Source organism: Scyliorhinus torazame, chromosome 4 (genome assembly GCF_047496885.1).
Source record: "Scyliorhinus torazame isolate Kashiwa2021f chromosome 4, sScyTor2.1, whole genome shotgun sequence".
Classification (NCBI taxonomy): domain Eukaryota; kingdom Metazoa; phylum Chordata; class Chondrichthyes; order Carcharhiniformes; family Scyliorhinidae; genus Scyliorhinus; species Scyliorhinus torazame.
Window position 1 is genome coordinate 110426004 of NC_092710.1, and position 19659 is coordinate 110445662.

At 50.2% G+C, this 19659-nt stretch overlaps 1 protein-coding gene across 1 annotated transcript in view; it reads left to right on the plus strand.

The window, feature by feature from the left end:
• LOC140410410 (vitrin-like) overlaps positions 1-19659 on the plus strand; it is a 137518-nt gene that overhangs the window by 60803 nt on the left and 57056 nt on the right. The window contains exons 2-6 of the mRNA XM_072498479.1: positions 3192-3333; positions 6550-6609; positions 12959-13115; positions 15759-15892; positions 19332-19409. Coding sequence (XP_072354580.1) covers positions 3300-3333; positions 6550-6609; positions 12959-13115; positions 15759-15892; positions 19332-19409 — 463 coding nt within the window. The 5' untranslated portion in view covers positions 3192-3299. The remainder of the gene's footprint in view (positions 1-3191; positions 3334-6549; positions 6610-12958; positions 13116-15758; positions 15893-19331; positions 19410-19659) is intronic.

Here is a 19659-nt window from a genome sequence, read left to right on the forward strand (position 1 = left end):
ACCGGCACCACTCCCAGCTCCTGGACGCGGGTGGACTCCTCCACCTGCGACTGCAGCCGCCGCAAGCCGGCCGTCACCCTCTTCGCTCGTCTCCGGGTCGGTGGTTGCATCGGATCTATGGGTGGGTGTGGTAACTCCAGGAACCCGGGATCCAACTGGGCGGCAGATGTTCGCTTGGGCTGGGCTGCCCTCCGACCGCCCGGCCCCTCTGCTGCTCCTACCTCCACCTGCTGTACCGGGACGGCTGTGTTGTGCGCACCAGTGAGTGTACCAGACGCCTCATCACTAAAGTGCCCAACCGAGGTGAGTGTTTCTGCGATGGTGGAGGGTGTTGGTGACAGCAGTGGCGCTGTGTCGTGCTCTTCGTCCCACTCTGAGTCCATGGCACTTTGGGGTGGGGTTCGTCTCCACCCATCCACTCTGTGTCACTGTCCGGTATTTCGTTTTCCTGGGTGGTGCTGTCCCGGGTAGGGGTGTCCTGGGGAGTGGTGTCCTGGGGAGTGGTGTCCTGGGGAGTGGTGTCCTGGGGAGTGGTGTCCTGGCTCGGCTGTGACTGGGGCCTGTGGCTGCCCCTCTCGTCGCTGGGTGACACACGCCTGCGTCGTCGCACCCGCACGAGACGGGGGCGTCGTCTCCCTGTTGCTCCAGGTCTCTCCGTCTCCAGTGGTCTCCAAGGGACATCCTGCGGGAGTCGCATGCCGGAGGGTCCGGGTCTCTCTGTCTCCCGTGGCCTCTGAGGGGCATCCTGTGGGCGTCGCATGCCGGAGGGTCCGGGTCTCTCCGTCTCCCGTGGCCTCCGAGGGGCATCCTGTGGGCGTCGCATGCCGGAGGGTCCGGGTCTCTCCGTCTCCCGTGGTCTCCGAGGGGCATCCTGCGAGCGGTCTGCATCTGCGGGGATGGGTGCCTGGACGTTTGGTCCTGCGATACACAATGAAGCATGCATGGTTAGACATCAGGCAGTGATCAGGTGATACGGGGGAGGGGGATATAGGGGAGGGGGACATGGGGACGGGCTGTCGGTGGCTCACTTGCTAGTACGCCCCCGACCTCTGCATCAGCAACCTCCCGGTCCTCAGGTCCGCCAGCCAGTTCCAGGGCCCTTTCCTCGTGTTCGGTCAGTGGCCTCTCATCAGCGGGCCCTCCTCCAGTCCTCACATGCTCCCTGGTGTTGTGTGCGCGTTTCTCCTGTGGGGGGGGGGGGGGGGGGGGGGGGAGTGGTGGTGGCAGGGGTAAAAGGCAACAGTGTTAGACAGGTATATGAATGCACGCCATCGGTTGCGCGTGTATTGCAGAGGTTAAAGTTAGGGCTGGATTCACTTGGGGATATGGGGGAGGGGGGAATATGGGGGAGGGGGGATATGGGGGAGGGGGGATATGGGGGAGGGGGGATATGGGGGAGGGGGGATATGGGGGAGGGGGGATATGGGGGATATGGGGGAGGGGGGATATGGGGGAGGGGGGATATGGGGGATATGGGGAGGGGGGATATGGGGGATATGGTGGAGGGGGGATATGGGGGAGGGGGGGATATGGGGATGGGGATATGGGGAGGGGGGATATGGGGATATGGGGAGGGGGATATGGGGGAGGGGGGATATGGGGGATATGGGGGAGTGGAGATATGGGGGAGGGGGGATATGGGGGAGGGGGGATCTGGGGGAGGGGGATATGGGGAGGGGGGATCTGGGGGAGGGGGATATGGGGGAGGGGGGATATGGGGGATATGGGGAGGGGGGATATGGGGAAGGGGGATATGGATATCGGGCAGGGGGAGGTTCACCCTGGCTGCTCTGACGAGGTCGTTCACCTTCTTGTGGCACTGGGTGCCTGTCCGTGGTGTCAGGGCCACAGCGGTGACGGCCTCTGCCACTTCCCTCCACAGACGCCGGCTGTGGCGTGGGGCAACTCTGCGGCCGTGTCCGGGATACAGGGCGTCCCTCCTCTGCTCCACCGCGTCCAGGAGCGCCTCCACATCCCGCGACTGGAACCTCGGGGCTGAGCGACGGGCGGCCATCCGGTCGGGTGTTCCGGTCGGGTGTTCCGGTCGGGTGGGGGGAGCAGCGCGTCCTGATGAGCCGTCACGCCGTGCAGCGTGTATGACGCCGCACGGCGTGAAGCACGTGAGCAATCGCGGATCCCGTCACATCGCTGCTAGCCCATTCTGGGCCGGAGACTTTCGATGTTTGGGGCGGCGTGATGAAAGTCGGATTTGCGCCGTTTTTGGCGCCGATCGGCGGACTTTGCGCCAATAACAGAGAATTTCGCCCAGTATCTCATCAACCCTGAAACTACTTAGCCTCCAGTTCTAGCCTTTTAATCATTCCACCATTGGCAGCCATTCTTGAGCTGCCTCAGCTGGGAGCTCTGGAATTCCCTCCAAAAACATCCCCATCTCTTTATTTCTCAATCCTCCTTTAAGACCTTTTTTAAAAAAAAGAATCTCGGGCGAGATTCGCACCGGAGATTCGGCGGGGGCGGGAATCGCGCCGCGCCGATTGGCGGCCCCCCCCCCCCCCCCGTGATTCTCTGGCCCGGTTGGGCCGAAGTGCCTCTGCTAGAATGCCTGTCCCGCCGGCGTGGATTAAACCACCTCTCGTACCGGAGGGACAAGGCGGCGCGGGCAGGCTCTGGGGTCCTGGGGGGGGCACGGGGCGATCTGGCCCCGGGGGGTGCCCCCACGGTGGCCTGGCCCGCGATCGGGGCCCACCGATCCGCGTGCGGGCCTGTGCCGTGGGGGCACTCTTTTCCTTCCGCCTACGCCACGGTCTCCACCATGGCGGAGGCAGAAGAGACTCCCTCCACAGCGCATGCGCGGGGATGCCGTGAGCGGCCGCTAACGCTCCCGCGCATGCGCCGCCCGGAGATGTCATTTCTGCGCCAACTGGCGGGGCACCAAAGGCCTTTTCCGCCAGCTGGCCCCTCAAGGTAAGGGCTCAGCCCCCCAAGATGCGGAAGATTCCACACCTTTGGGGCGGCGCGATGCCGGACTGATTAGCGCCGTTTTTGGCGCTGGTCAGCAGACATCGCGCCGATACTGGAGAATTCCGCCCATATTAGGTGGCCCAGTGTTACATTCTGTCTGTTTATGCTCCTGTTAATATCGTGGAGCATTTTATTACATCAAAGACGCTATATAAATGCAGGTGGTTATGGTTGTAAGCTCATGACGTTTTCTACAATTCTCTTTTCAGATGACAACACACTGCGCGTTTCCAAATGATCAGCAGCAGCTGGGCTCGTGAATTTACTGCATCAAAGGTTATTCGGTGTGCTTTGTGACCCCCAACCTCAAACTCGCAATGTGTTCATCCGCTATAGGAGCCTTCACCTTCGGTAGGTAGCAAAAATTAAGCACCCCCTTATTGGTCTAAGTCGATGCATGTGAAGAGGTATGGCACTGGGCACAAGAGGAACCTTGGGCGGGATTCTCCGACCCCCCAGCGGGTCGGAGAATCGCCGGGGGCTGGTGTGAATCCCGCCCCCGCCGGTTGCCGAATTCTCCGGCACCGGAGATTCGGCACCCCACCCGTCGATTCTCCGGCGTGGGCCTAGCCCCTCAAGGTTAGGGCTCGGCCGCTCAAAATGCGGAGGATTCCGCACCTTTGGGGCGGCGCTATGCCGGACTGATTTGCGCTGTTTTTGGCACCGGTCGGCGGACATCTCGGCATCACCGTGACCGGTGCGGAGAATCCCGCTGCCGTGACCGGGCGGAGAATCCCGCTGCCGTGACCGGGCGAAGAATCCCGCTGCCGTGACCGGACGCCATGACCGGGCGGAGAATCCCGCTGCCGTGACCGGGCGGAGAATCCCACTGCCGTGACCGGGCAGAGAATCCCACTGCCGTGACCGGGTGGAGAATCCCGTTGTCGTGACCGGGCGGAGAATCCCGCTGCCGTGACCGGGCGGAGAATCCCACTGCCGTGACCGGGCAGAGAATCCCACTGCCGTGACCGGGCGGAGAATCCCGTTGTCGTGACCGGGCGGAGAATCCCGCTGCCGTGACCGGACGCCATGACCGGGCGGAGAATCCCGCTGCCGTGACCGGGCGGAGAATCCCACTCCCGTGACCGGGCAGAGAATCCCACTGCCGTGACCGGGTGGAGAATCCCGTTGTCGTGACCGGGCGGAGAATCCCGCTGCCGTGACCGGGCGGAGAATCCCACTGCCGTGACCGGGCAGAGAATCCCACTGCCGTGACCGGGCGGAGAATCCCACTGCCGTGACCGGGTGGAGAATCCCGTTGTCGTGACCGGGTGCAGAATCCCGCTGCCGTGACCGGGCGGAGAATCCCGCTGCCGTGACCGGGCGGAGAATCCCACTGCCGTGACCGGGCAGAGAATCCCACTGCCGTGACCGGGCGGAGAATCCCACTGCCGTGACCGGGCAGAGAATCCCGTTGTCGTGACCGGGTGCAGAATCCCGCTGCCGTGACCGGGCGGAGAATCCCGCTGCCGTGACCGGGCGGAGAATCCCACTGCCGTGACCGGGCAGAGAATCCCGTTGTCGTGACCGGGTGCAGAATCCCGCTGCCGTGACCGGGTGCAGAATCCCGCTGCCGTGACCGGGCGGAGAATCCCGCTGCGTAAATTCTCCATCCTCGCTCACAGCGGTAGCGGGGTGGTATCACAACGGAGAATCTCGGCCGATATAAAGGGCGAAATTCTCCCCCAACGGCGCGATGGCCGCCGACTGGCGCCAAAAATGGCGCTAATCAGACGGGCATCGCGCCGGCCCAAAGGTGCAGAATGCTCCAGCTGGCGGAAATGGCGTTTGTTGCCCCGCTAGCTGGCGCGGAAATGCGGCGCATGCGCGGGAGCGTCAGCAGCCGCTGACAGTTTCCCGCGCATGCGCAGTGGGGAGAGTCTCTTCCGCCTCCGCCATGGTGGAGACCGTTGCGGAGGCGGAAGGGAAAGAGTGCCCCCACAGCACAGGCCCGCCCGCGGATCGGTGGGCCCCGATCATGGGCCAGGCCACCGTGGGGGCACCCCCCGGGGTCAGATCGCCCCGCGCCCCCCCCCAGGACCCCGGAGCCCGCCCACGCCGCCTGGTCCCGCCGGTAAATACCAGGTTTGATTTACGCCGGCGGGACAGGCAATTTCTGGGCGGGACTTCGGCCCATCCGGGCCGGAGAATCCAGCAGGGGGTCCCGCCAACCGGCGCGGCCCGATTCCCGCCCCTGCCCAATCTCCGGTACCGGAGACTTCGGTGGGGGCGGGATTCACGGCGGCCTACGGCCATTCTCCGACCCGGCGGGGGGTCGGAGAATGACGCCCCAGATACTTCAATCAGCTCCTTAATCAAATTTACCCAGGTGTAAAATTAGGGGCTGTTTAGCACAGGGCTAAATCGCTGGCTTCGAAAGCAGACCAAGGCAGGGCAGCAGCACGGTTCAATTCCTGTAACAGCCGCGCCGGAATGTGGCGACTAGGAGCTTTTCACAGTAACTTCATTGAAGCCTACTTGTGACAATAAGCGATTTTCATTTTCAGGTGTCTTTATTTATGAGGAGAACAAAGTACAGACACAGATATAATGCAACACACTTTATTAAATATAGTTAACCCGTAAATTATTCACTATACATATAAGAAACACCCAGGATTTGATTATACTACCCGCAAAGGTGCTTTGGTAAGCTGCAGGCCCGATCCCCGAGTCCCTCGGGTTCCTCTTTGCGATGGTGATTCTTGCTGGCTGTTTCTTCCTTGCTTCCTACCTTCCTTCCTTCCTGGTCTGGTCTGCTCTTGGTCTTCCCCTGCCTTGAATCTCCGCTTCGAGTCTTCACTTCCTAAACATCCGGAATGACTATTTTATCCCCCTGTTGCCACCCACTTCCTTTTCCACCTGCCCTTGGCCTTCGGCCAATGGAGTCTCAGGAGGCAGGGTCTCAGTGCCCAATGGTCTGGTTGATGGCCCGTTGATAGGGCACCTGAACCTGCCTTGGAGGAGCGATGATTGCTTGATGGGTTATCAGGAACTGTGGACAATAGGCCAATGCATCTCAAGTAGGAGCGATAATGACGTGATGGGTTATCAGGGGTTGCTCCAGACATGCCCCGGCAGCCTGTCTGAGTTCTGGATATTCGGATATTCAGATTCAAGTTGGATATTCTGCAGGCTTCTTGTTGGAGCGGACTGTGGTTTTAATTAAAGTGTCCAATTCTTTCATTTAAGATATCCAATTTAATCGGCCTTAAAACTAGGCCCTGATTATATTACCACAACCCGCAGCTTCCACCATTTCTCATAGGTTTGTGATGACGTTGCAGGCATAGAGTCCCAGCTCCTTGGAGCTTGCACACGGGCAAATCACAGGGCTTTGATCTTCCATCCAATAATATTCGCTGGTAGACTTTCATCCATTAAGACAAGCAGAGGGAGCGTGGCGAGGAGCGCGGCTGGCGTTGCCCAATGTGCAGACCTGACGAGCAGGGAGAGCGCCCAAGTGTGTGGAACCCTAAAACTCGCATGTGTGTTTACGAGAGTACTTTGGACAAGCTGGTGCAGAGCGAGTGGTGACTCACTTTCCTCTTTCTCTTTTCTTTGCAGTCCTGCTGCTGACTTTGACGGAAGGTGTGAGGGAGAAGATGCGAAAGAGTAAAAGAACACGTAGGTGAACAGTTCTGGCCATAAGGCACATTGTGACACCGAGTCCATCCGACTCCTCCCTCATACACAAGGCTGACCAAGCACTGGAATTCATTTCGAGAAAACAGAAATTATTCCTGTCAGGAAAGCACAAACAGGCTGGGCTCCATCCTGGAGTGTAGAATTGAAAAGCAGAAAATCTAAATTAAACGTGTGTACAACCTTGGTTAGGTCACACCTGGACTACAGTGCACAGTTTCAACGCAGACGCGAATACAAAAATGATTTGGGGACACTGGGAAAGTGCTAAGAAAGATTTACCAGGGTGATGACCTCAATTGAGAGGATGTGCTTATGAGGATAGACTGACCAGACTGAACTTTAAATAGTGCAATTGACTGGACCACAGCTGACACAGGGGTGAGAATGTAGGATTCGCTACCACAATGAGGCTAATAGCAAAGATGTATTTAAGGAGATGTTAGAAAACTACAGGAGGGAACAAAGGGCGTCATTCTCCGACCCCCCGCCGGGTCGGAGAATGGCCGTTGGCCGCCGTGAATCCCGCCCCCGCCCCCGCCGAAGTCTCCGGTACCGGAGGTTGGGCGGGGGCGGGAATCGGGCCGCGCCGATTGGCGGGACCCCCCGCTGGATTCTCCGGCCCGGATGGGCCGAAGTCCCGCCCAGAAATTGCCTGTCCCGCCGGCGTGAATCAAAGCTGGTATTTACCGGCGGGACCAGGCGGCGTGGGCGGGCTCCGGGGTCCTGGGGGGGGGGCGCGGGGCGATCTGACACCGGGGGGTGCCCCCACGGTGGCCTGGCCAGCGATCGGGGCCCACCGATCCGCGGGCGGGCCTGTGCCGTGGGGGCACTCTTTCCCTTCCGCCTCCGCTACGGCCTCCACCATGGCGGAGGCGGAAGAGACTCCCCCCACTGCGCATGCGCGGGAAACTGGCAGCGGCCGCTGACGCTCCCGCGCATGCGCCGCATTTCCGCGCCAGCTGGCGGGGCACCAAACGCCATTTCCGCCAGCTGGCGGGGCAACAAATGCCATTTCCGCCAGCTGGCGGGGCGGAAATCCCTCAATGTTGGGGCTTGGCCCCAAAGATGCGGAGCATTCCGCACCTTTGGGCCGGCGCGATGCCCGTCTGATTGGCGCCGTTTTTGGCGCCAGTCGGCGGACATCGCGCCGTTGGGGGAGAATTTCGCCCAAGAAATGCAAGGATGTGCTGGCAGGCTGAGATTAAGTAAGGTGGGAGGTGGTTTGTGTGGAGCATCTGGGAAATCCGATGTGAACTGCCCATCCCTTCGCTATTCAGTGACATTGCAATGTGTAAACATGGTTGAAATTGAGACTGAATTTGTGCAAAAGCCCATTTGCAGAGCAATAAAATCCTGTTGCTGTATTCAACACTGGCTAAAAGTAATAATCTAAAAGGCTGGTTGGATGTGGGTGTGGGAAGTTCCACACCACTCTGCAAATGATACCAATCTAAAAGGTGGAAATTTACAGTTAAAGACAATAATGTTAATACCAGGCAGCACAACGCGCAGTGGTTAGCACTGGGACTACGGCGCTGAGGACCTGGGTTTAAATCCCGGCCTTGGATCAATGTCCGTGTGGAGTTTGCATATTCTCCCCGTGCCTGCGTGGGTTTTACCCCCACAACCCAATGATGAGCAGGTTAGGTGGATTGGCCACGCTAAATTGCTCCTTAATTGGGAAAAAAAAATAATTGGGCACTCTTAATTAAAAAAATAAAGAATGTTAATACCGAGTGATCATAAGCTAATGATAATTGCAAAGGACCAGTTGACCGATATAGGTTTGACCAGAAGCATGTCACAATCTCCCCATTACAGAACCTACTTGTTGCTGAAAGACATCAGGATTTCCCCTTTGCCACTTCAGGGGCTAAATTTTCATCCCAGGTGGGAGTGATGCCTACTGTGGTTGATAAGCCAGTGGAAAATCCGACAACTGAAGGGTTGAAGGACGAATATCCTGGGATTTTTCCAGATTGTGTAGTAACAAGGTCGCAAAGTCACAGGTTAAGACAAGAGGAGAAATCAAAGAGTGAAGATGAAGTTGAAGAGCAATTATCAGAAACGATATTTGATCAGATGGTTGAAAAAGAACAAGAACAGGTGGAGGATGAGGTGGACATTTTTAGTTCAGAAAAATTGGCGGAGTTACAACAGAAAGATGTAGAAATAAAACGGATGTATCAGAAAGCATACACGGAAGAGGAATCTGAGTGTATACCAGAGTGTTATTACCGTAAAAGTGATGTCTTGATGAGAAAATTGAGACCTTTACATATGCAGGCGGATGAAAAGCGGGCAGAAGTTCATCAAGTAGTATTGCCGGTAGGGTATAGAAAGGAGGTGTTGTAAGTTGCACATGAGGTACCAGTGGGAGGTCATTTGTGAATAAGGAAAACTCAAGCTAAAATACAAAAACATTTTTATTGCCCTGGACTACATAAAGATGTAGTTAAATTTTGTTGATCATGTCACACATTTCAAGTGATAGGGAAACCTCAAGCAGTGATAAAACCAGCGCTCTTAATACCATTTCCAGCATTTGAGGAACCTTTTACAAGCGTCCTAATTGATTGCGTAGGACCGCTTCCTAAAACGAAAAGTGGGAATCAATATCTTTTGACGATAATGGATGTGTCTACTAGGTTTCCAGAGGCCATTCCAGTACTTAATATTACAGCTGAAAAGATTGTGGAGGAGTTACTTAAATTCTTTACTAGATATGGACTACCCACAGAAATACAATCGGATCAAGGATCAAATTTTACCTCAAGGTTATTCAAAGAAGTTATGGATAGCTTAGGAATAAAACAATTTACATCAACTGCGTACCATCCAGAATCGCAGGGAGCGTTAGAAAGGTGGCATCAGACATTAAAGACAATGTTGAGGGCTTATTGTCACGGTTATCCAGAGGATTAGGATAAAGGAATTCCAATCGTACTGTTTGCAATTAGGGATGCACCTAATAAGTCAACCAAATTTAGTCCTTTTGAGCTAATTTCTGGTCATGAGGTAAGAGGACCACTTAAATCGATTAAGGAAAAATTGGTGAGTGAGAAATCGGAAATTACATTATTGGATTACGTGTCAAATTTTAGGGAATGATTAAATAGAGCAGGTGAATTGGCTGGACAACATTTAAAAGTTGCACAAAATGTGATGAAACGGGTAGCGGACAGGAAATCCACAGTGTGTAGTTTTGCCATTGGCGATAAAGTTTTAGTATTGTTACCAGTGGTAGGTGAACCTTTAAAAGCAAGTTTTTGTGGACCTTATCAGATTGAAAGGAAATTAAGTGAGGTGAATTATGTGGGAAAACACCAGATAGAAGGAAGACTCACCGAGTGTGTCATGTGAATATGCTTAAAAGGTACTTTGAAAGGGAAAGAGAGAAAAAGGAGGAGGTTTTAATGATTCTAACTCAAAGTGACGAACCAAATCCAGATGACTGTGAATTTGACATACCTCAAATTAAAGTGGAAAATGAGATGTTCTTAAAAATTGGGATAAATTGTTACCTTCCAGAGGAAAATCGAACGGACCTGAAAGAGTTATTGATATCACATGGGCAAATTTGTGGAGATAAATTGGGAAGTACTCAAATGGCTATACATGATGTAGATGTGGGAAATGCTGTTCCAATCAAACAACATCCATATAGACTTAACCCTTTAAAATTGGCACAGGTTAACAAAGTGATTGAGAGTATGCTTAAAAATGGCATAATTGAAGTGGGTGGCAGCCAATGGAGCTCACCCATCGTGATGGTGCCTAAACCAGACGGTACCCAACGGTTGTGTGTGGACTATAGAAAGGTTAATGCAGTTACAAGAATGGACTTTTATCCTATCCCACGTTTGGAGGATTGTATTGAGAAAGTGGGACAATCAGCTTTTATTTCCAAACTGGATTTGCTTAAAGGTTACTGGCAGGTACCTTTATCCGAAAAGGAGAAGGAGATTTCAGCTTTTGTGACTCCAGATGGTATATACCAATTCAAAGTTCTGCCATTTGGCATGAAAAACGCACCAGCCACATTTCAACGGTTAGCTAACAAAGTTGTTTCAGGATTACCCAATTGTGCGATATACATCGACGATCTGGTAATTTTCAGCCAGTCATGGACAGAACATTTGAAACATCTGATGGAGTTATTCGTTCGACTTCAGGACGCGGGTATGGTGATAAACCTAGCCAAAAGTGAATTTGGAAAAGCCCAAGTCACTTTCCTTGGCCATACAATCGGACAGGGTCGAATGGTCACACGGGATGTGAAACCAACAGTTATTGAGGAGTTTCCGATACCCTCAAGATGAAGGGAAATAATGCGAGTTCTTGGCATGAGTGGATTTGATCGAACATTTGTGCAAAAGCTTTGTAGCGTGATTCCTCCACTGATGGACTTCCTAAAGAAACGTCAAAAATTTCAGTTGACAGCGGAGTTTCAACAGGCATTTGACATCCTGAAAGCTGTGATAACCATTGCTCATGTGTCGGAGAATTACAAGCGATCAGATTGAACCAAAGTATCTGACTTTAAGGAGAAATGCCGAGGCATAGAGAAATGGACGGATCATGCCTTCTTGTTCAAAGAGACTGTCAATCAAGAAGGATTTCAGTTGGAGGAAGAAGAACAAAAATGGACTATATTATTGTACCTGTTTGCATGTGTTGTTTTTTTTTAAATATAAAAGTATATTTACTGTGTGCATTTCTTAAAGGATAGTGAAAAGGTGAAAAATGAAACCATCTTGAAGTCGATGGGGTTTTTTTTTCCTTGGGGGGAGGTGTCATGTGAGAGTACCTTTAAGAAATGGGTGTTTATAAATGGGTGTGCATATAAATATCTGTAGTGAGAGTACCTTTAAGAAATGGGTGTTTACTACTGCAGTGATGTCAGAGAGTGGGTGGAGCTGGGCTGTCTGTCAGCTTTCTACTTTCGTTTTTGAGCAGGCTGCAGGGTGTTTTCGTTTCGTTTTCAGTATTGGAGCTGAAGCCAGATCAAGCAGGTGTACTGCTATTCTCTCTGCCACCAAAAGACTATCTCTTGATCATTTGGTGAATTCAGAATTATAAATGTTCTCAGTAGTGAATGTGAACCTAATGTGCTTCTGGTGAAAGGTGTTTTAAGTCTTATGGATGTTAAAAAGGAAAGCTTAAAAGTTTACTTAGTGTTGTATTCTTTGGGGGTTGTATTTGAATTAATGGTTGCTGAGATGTTCACCGTATGTTTTAAAAAGGTTAACTTGAGTTCATAGAATATACATTGTTTTGCTTTAAAAAATACTTTTCCATTTGTGCTGTACCACACCTGTAGAGTGGGCCGTGTGCTCCCCATACCACAATCTATTAAAAGTTGTGGGTCAGGTGAACTCCATGATACACTTTGGAGTTCTCTAAACCCTGGCCCATAACACCTGAACTGGACACAGTGTTCTAGGTGGAACTGGCCTGAACTGGACACAGTGTTCAAGGTGAGACTGACATGAACTGGACACAGTGTTCTAGGTGGAACTGGCCTGAACTGGACATAGTGTTCAATGTGGGACTGACCTGAACTGGACACTGTGTTCAATGTGGGACTGACCTGAACTGGACACAATGTTCAATGTGGGACTGACCTGAACTGGACACAGTGTTCAATGTGGGACTGACCTGAACTGGACACAGTGTTCAATGTGGGACTGACCTGAACTGGACACAGTGTTCAATGTGGGACTGACCTGAACTGGACACAGTGTTCAATGTGGGACTGACCTGAACTGGACACAGTGTTCAATGTGGGACTGACCTGAACTGGACACAGTGTTCAATGTGGGACTGACCTGAACTGGACACAGTGTTCAAGGTGCGACTGACCTGAACGGGACACTGTTCCAGGTGGGACAGAGTGTTTGCTGGTTAGCCATACTGCAGAAGGTAATGGTAAATGTTATGTATCAGAGGATAAATCCCTGCTGGTGATGCGTCACTTGATATGTGGTGACATCAGCAGTGTGGTCTTCAGTTCTCCATCTGAAATAGTATCAGCGACATCCCGAATAAAACCTCATCCTGCGGAAGAATCCAGAGTGTGGGATCCTCCATACGTTTTCTCTTTGCGGCAAACTCAAAGATATAACAGTAAACCACAGCAGTACTCTGCCAAGCATAACCACGAACCAATCTAATGGAAGTCCAGGGCCGCCAAGACCCTCTTCGGGCATGGTACCTGAAGGGTGATGTTTGATTATAATATAATAAGGCCTAATTTTAATTGTGTGAGTCAATAGAATTTAAGTGAGTTAAAGTCTCGCCCTAAGTGTCTGTTTTATATCTCCAGCTGTTCCTCAGATAGACTGTGATACCAGAGCGGGCAAGATAAAAGTGTCCGAATTTGTAGCCCGATGCCCACCAGGATGTCTGGGCACAAAGCAGGCCGTGTGGGGCACTGACATCTACGCATCCGTGTCGAGTGTCTGTGGAGCAGCTATTCACAGGTCAACAATTCTTCTGTTTTGTAAACCTGCTTTTTATAACATTTTACTCTCCTTGGCAACTATTGGCCATGTTGTCTTGGGCTCATTTTGCTTAGAATCGCAGAGTATACCAACACAGAAGGAGGCCATTCAGCCCATTTTTCTTGTGCTCCTTTAGTTCACTAGATTGTTTCCTGGGCTGAGAGGGTTGTCCCACGAGGAGGGATTGAGTAGAACGGGCCTATACCCTCTGGAGTTTAGAACAAGGTGAGGTGAGTTCATTGCAACAGAAAATTCTTAGTGGCCTTAGCGGGGTCGATTCTGAAAGCACGTTTCCTCTGGCTAGAGACTTTAGGACTATGGGCATTGGTATAAGAATAAAGGATTCACCATTTAGGACTGAAATGGGGAGAAATGTCTTCACTCAAAGAGTTGCCGATCTTTGAATTCTCTACCAGAGAGCTGTGCATGCACAGTTGTTAGGTATATTCAAGGAAAATACTGACAGATTTTTGGATACTAAAGGTTTTGGAGATAATGTGAAACAGTAGAGTTGGGTTCACCCGTGATGTTATCGAATGACAGAACAGGCTTGAAGGGCCACACAACATACTCCTGTCTCTGTACCTTATATTCTCATATCCATTCTCTCTGAAAAAGCTCACTACTTAACCCATTCCTTGGCACTCTCGGCCGTTCGTCCTACTCCCAGAAGGGAAACCAGTAAAACAGGGAAATAAGATTGCTGGTCGGAACTGTTTTTTTTCTTCTGGATGCTCCTGTGCTCTCTGTCTCTAAAAGAGTCAGTCACTAAGTCCCAAATCTCCACTCTCTCCTCCACCCACGTCTGTGTTCTGTCATTTGGAATAGTTGTAATATTCCCAAAGGTTCACTCTGAAATTTCCATGATTAAAAAAGCAAATATCATGAGTGGAGCCTTGATTTCATCAAGGTGGCACAGTGGTTAGCACTGCTGCCTCACATCCCCAGGGGCCCGCGTTCAATTCCGGCCTTGGGTCATTGTCTATGTGGAGTTTGCAAGTTCGCCCTGTGTCTGTGTGGGTTTCCTCCGTGTGGTAATACCAGGTATTGCAGTACCTGAGAGGTGAATGACCATTGGCTAGACCGAGGGGTGTACCATTGGATAATGTACGTAGCCCCGCCCTGAGAGGCGGGGTATAAGAACCGATGCCATCCCAGCAGCCCTCACTTTCTGTATCACCGCTGCTGGGTACAGTTCTAGCTGATTAAAGCCAATTAGATTACTCCCCTTCGTCTCGAGAGTTATTGATTGTGCATCAATCCGGGTGCTCTGGTTTCCTCCCACAGTCCAAAGATGTACAGGTTAGGTGAATTAGCCTTGCTAAATTACCCTTTAGTGTGTCCAAAGGTAAAGTGGGTTTATGGGATGGAGTGGGTCTAGGTAGGGTGTTCTTTTGGAGGGCTGGTGCAGACTCGATATAGGCTGAATGGCCTCCTTCTACACTGCAGGAATTCTATGATTCCATCACTCTGGATGATCCCTTTTTCACCATCTTGTGGTGGTTGAGTTTTAACCAATGGTAGCATATTGATGTTAATACTAACTTTATTGCTCAAGGGCCGTTAGAACCAAACATCACTAGGACCAGGCCGACCTGATATCATCTCCCAGTAGGTAGAGCTCCAATCTGGAACTCTCCCTCAAAAAACTGTTGAGGTTGGGGGGTCAATTTAAAATTTCAACACTGAAATTGATATATTTTTCTTCGGTAAGGGCATTGAAAGTATTGAATGGCAGGACAGAAATGAGGGGCTGAATGATTGCCTCCTATTCCTGTGATTATGCACTTGGAAATTTGGGCCAACTCACTAACACCTCCCTATTTCTGCAATTCCCTCCAACCCACCAAAATCCCTGCATTCCTCCAATTCTGGCCTCTTGCACTTTCTCAATTGTAATTGCTCCGACTTTGGGAACCATGGGGCGGGATTCTCCGGTCTGCAGCCGTGTTTCCCTGAGCAGTGCACCCTCGCCGGCACCCTCCGTTCCTGCAGCCGGCCAATGGGATTTCCCACTGTGGATACCCCACGCCGTCGGGAAACCCACGGGTGTGAGTGCGCTGCCAGCAGAGCGGAGGATCCTGCCGACAGGGAATAGGGGCTGGTTTAGCACAGTGGGCTAAATCGCTGGCTTGTAATACAGAACACAGCCAACAACGCGGGTTCAATTCCTGTACCAGCCTCCCCGATCAGGTGCTGGAACGTGGCGACTAGGGGCTTGTCACAATAACTTCATTGAAGCCTACTTGTGACATTAAGTGATTATTATTCCGCAGCATTTGTTCCGATTCCTTTCGGCCTCTGTAATTCACTCCTAAACCTCTTTACTTCTCTCTCCTTTGAGACCATCCCTTAGAGCCTAAAACTTTAACCACGGTTTTGGACCCTGATCTTAATATCTCCTTATTTGATTCAGTTTGAAATTTAATCTGATTACGCTCTTGTGAAGTACCTCAGGCCAGAGTGATGGAAGTCAGGAATGTGGTGGTGTGGGGGAGTGCAGAGACCACAGAGGGTTGCAGGACTGTAGAGGGGGTTCCAGAGCTAGGGATGGGATTGAGAATGAGGGTGGCAATTATATGTGGAGCAGGGAGATATTATTTAGCCCATTTTCTGCTGCAGTGGTGTCATCGACAACAGTGGAGGAAAGATTCACGTGCGGAAGGTGCCCAGCAGCTCCAGTTACAAAGGGACTTTCTCCTATGGCCTTCGATCCCTGTCACTCCCCAGGTGGAGAGAGTCTTTCGTCGTGTCAGGTAATCATTCCCAATCTTCACATTAATTTTGCAAGCTCAGGTAGAAAGGCGTGCTTGTTCCACGTTACCCTTGATTTTGTCATTTGGCTGTATTGGTCTGAGAATTAAGGATAGAGTGTGTAGTCACTTGTTTCAGCTAAGAAGCTCCTGTTATAAAATCTCACTCAGGAGAAGAGCAGATGAATGATGTAGTGATATCAGAGTGGTATTGTAATTCACCGATTGACCACTAGGAGTCTCACTCGTATATAAGAGAATGTTAGAGTCAGGTGATCTTAGACTGACTGAAGAGCTGTAAAAGAGAGGTTGCTTGTGCATGATCATACTGTTATTCATCTGTTTTGTATACAGTTGACCCTCAGTTAATCTTAATAAATCGTTTATAGCTTTAGCTACAAATGTTCTTGTAATATAAATCAGGCCATCCAACAAGAACATTACATGGTACCAGCACTGGATGGTATTAAACACTGAGAAAAAAACCTATCAGCCTGCCACGAGGTTCACAGAGATTTGAAGATTTTGCAGGATGCAAGGATGCACAACATGGAGTTGTTGAAGCCACCAAAGAGTCTCAGATTTCATGGTGACGTGGACAGCAACCGACGTGTGTTTAATCAGGAATTTAATCTGTTTCTTACTGCGATAAATTTATGAGATCAATCAGAGGCGATGCTCCTAACAGAGGCAGGGCCCGAAGCAATTGCTGTGTTTAATACGTTTAAATTTGCAAATAATGAAGATAGTAAAAATTTTTACGCAGTAATTCAAAGATTTGATGCTCATTGCAACCCCAGAAAGGTTGAAATTTATTAACGCTATGTGTTTAGATCACGTTTACAGAAAACAGAAGAGTCCCATAGATCATTTCATCACTGATTTAAAGTTAAAAGCTAAAACCTGTAATTTTTCAGTGGTGGAATCTTCCATGATTCGGGACCAGATTGTGTTTGGTGTGAATGAAAATAAGCTGAGGGAATGGGTTTAATTATAGCCTTGGGTGACTGTGTGGAGTTTGCACATTCTCCACATGTCTGCGTGGGTTTAGCAGAGGAGCTCCCTTTAAGATTAACTTTTACCTGAGCTATCCCTTTGTACAAACATTTCCTGCCAGAAATAAGGTGGCCTTAATGAACACCTTGTACACTATAACTAATTTGTAGTCAAATTAACCATCCCTACTCAACTAAATTTTTTAAAATAAATTTAGAGTACCCAATTATTTTTTTCCAATTAAGAGGCAATTTAGCATGACCAATCCACCTACTCTGCATATCTTTGGGTTGTGGGGGTGAGACCCACGCAGACACGCGGAGAATGTGCAAACTCCACACGGACAGTGACCCGGGTCCTTGGCGCCATGATGCAGCAGTGCTAACCACTGTGCCACTGTGCTGTCCATCTACTCAGCTAAATAATTGAGGATGCCAGGTCTGGTTGGATGTATGATGTGGAGATGCCGGGGTTGGATTGGGGTGGGCACAGTAAGAAGTTTTACAACACCAGGTTAAAGTCCAACAGGTTTATTGGAATCACTAGCTTTTGGGGCGTAGTTCCCTCATCAGGTGAGTGAAGAGGTAGGTTCCCCAATTACATATATAGACAAAGCCAATGATGCAAGACGATACTTTGAATGCGAGTCTGTGAGGGTAATTAAGTCTTTACAGGTCCAGACAGAGTGACTGGAGAGAGGGATAATCACAGATTAAAGAGGTGTGAATTGTCTCAAACCAGGACAGTTGGTAGGATTTCACAAGCCTAGGCCAGATGGTGGGGGGGGTAAATGTAGTGAGAGATCCCGGTTGAGGCCGTACTCATGTGTGCGGAACTTGGCTATAAGTTTCTGCTCGGCAATTCTGCGTTGTCGCGCGTCCTGAAGGCTGCCTTGGACAACGATTACCCAAAGATCAGAGGCTGAATGCCCGTCACTACTCAAGTCTTCCCCAACTGGAAGGGAACTTCCTGATTGGATGTATTCCTGGAGGTTACATCACATGACCTCTTGCCCAATCAAACAGTGTTTTGTCCATCTTTATCTTTTTATAACTAATAAACAAATGACTTCAAATGAAATGATTTGTGCCTGGATTTTTTTGCTCAGAGTAGTATTCGCAGATTAACTTTTTTAATTCCCGGAGATCCCTGGGAAAAGTGGGAGGGTTGGTAATCTGACAAATAATCCTGCTTTACCCTGTGGATATGGGTTTGCTGTTTCTGTCAAAATCGAAATCCTTGTCACCGCTTTTGTCTATGCAATGAGATGTTAAACTGAGGCGCTTTCTACTCTCTCAGGTGAATGTAAAAGATCCCATGGGGTGAAACGAAGAAGAGCGGCGAGTTCGCCCCAGTGCCCTGCCTAATATTTATCTGCCAATCAACACAGCAAAAACAGGTTCATTGTGTGGGGGAGATTACTGAGTAAAATGGGCTGCTGCATTTCCTGGAGCACCTCAAACATAATTTATCACATGTAGACTGCTCTGAAACCCCTGATTCGATAAAGCTTCCTGTTTCCAGGGCAACCGGAAACTGTGGCGATGTTGACTTTAACGTTATCCACAGTTGACAGTGGAGCAACTTGCTCAGGAATGAGATACTGTACAATTCACACCAGATTTCCTGTTTTGTGAGGTCAACCTTGGAAAGAAAGATTTGCATTTCTACATTGACGCCACAGCCGCAGGATGTTCAAAAGTACTTTACAGTCAATGACGTACTTTTTAGGAAGTGCTCTCACTGTTGTAATGTAGGAAATGCCTTGGCTCCCACAAACAGCAATGTTGGAATGACCTCTTCATCTGTTTTAATCATGTTGGTTGAGGGATAAATATAGGCCATGGCGGGGGGCATGGTGGCGCAGTGGTTAGTACTGCTGCCTCACGGCGCAATCCCGACCCCAGGTCACTGTCCATGTGGAGTTTGCACATTCTCCCCGTATCTGCGTGGGTCTCACCCCCACAACCCAAAGATGTGCAAAGTAGGTGGATTGGCCACGCTAAATTGTCCCTTAATTGGAAAACAGAAGAATTAGATACTTTAAATTTAAAAAAATATATAGGCCACGACACCAGGGAGAACTCCCCTGCTCTTTATCAAACAGTTCCCTGGATTGTTTTATATCCATCTGAGACAGCAAAGAGGTGGCTCAGTTTAATGTCTATGCTGCACTGCAGCAGCAGCACTCCCTCAGGGCTGCGCTGGAGAGACAGCACTCCCTCAGTGCTGCACTGGAGCAGCAGATTTTAATTTTTGTGCTCAAATTTCTGGATTGGCGTGAAGACAAAAGTTTCTAGGCTCGGCGGTGAGATTGCCACCCAGAGAACCACGGCAGACACCCAGACACAACTTGAGCTACTCTCAATGTACCAACTATACTCCCTATTCTGTCATATCCCTCAAGCAGACTTTAACCAAACATTCCTTCTGCCTATTCCTCTAGGAACCAAACAACAGAAAGGAATTACATATCCATCAATCCTTGAATTTCTGCCTTCGAGAACCTCGAGAATCAGGACCGGTAAATATTTTGGCATGCAACTGGTGGCCTGAAACCTGAACAGGTTCTGTGCTATGTATTGTATCAGTTAAACACACTCCTTTATACTTCATTTATATAATCTCACTAAGGAAGGTGTTCCGATGCTGGCCAGTGCACCATCCCAGAAAGGCACTGAGGCAAAGAGATCAGCCTGTTTACTAATTCCCCAATGGATTAAACACAGATATAATGTATTGCCACAAAATCACTAAAATATCAATGGATGCAA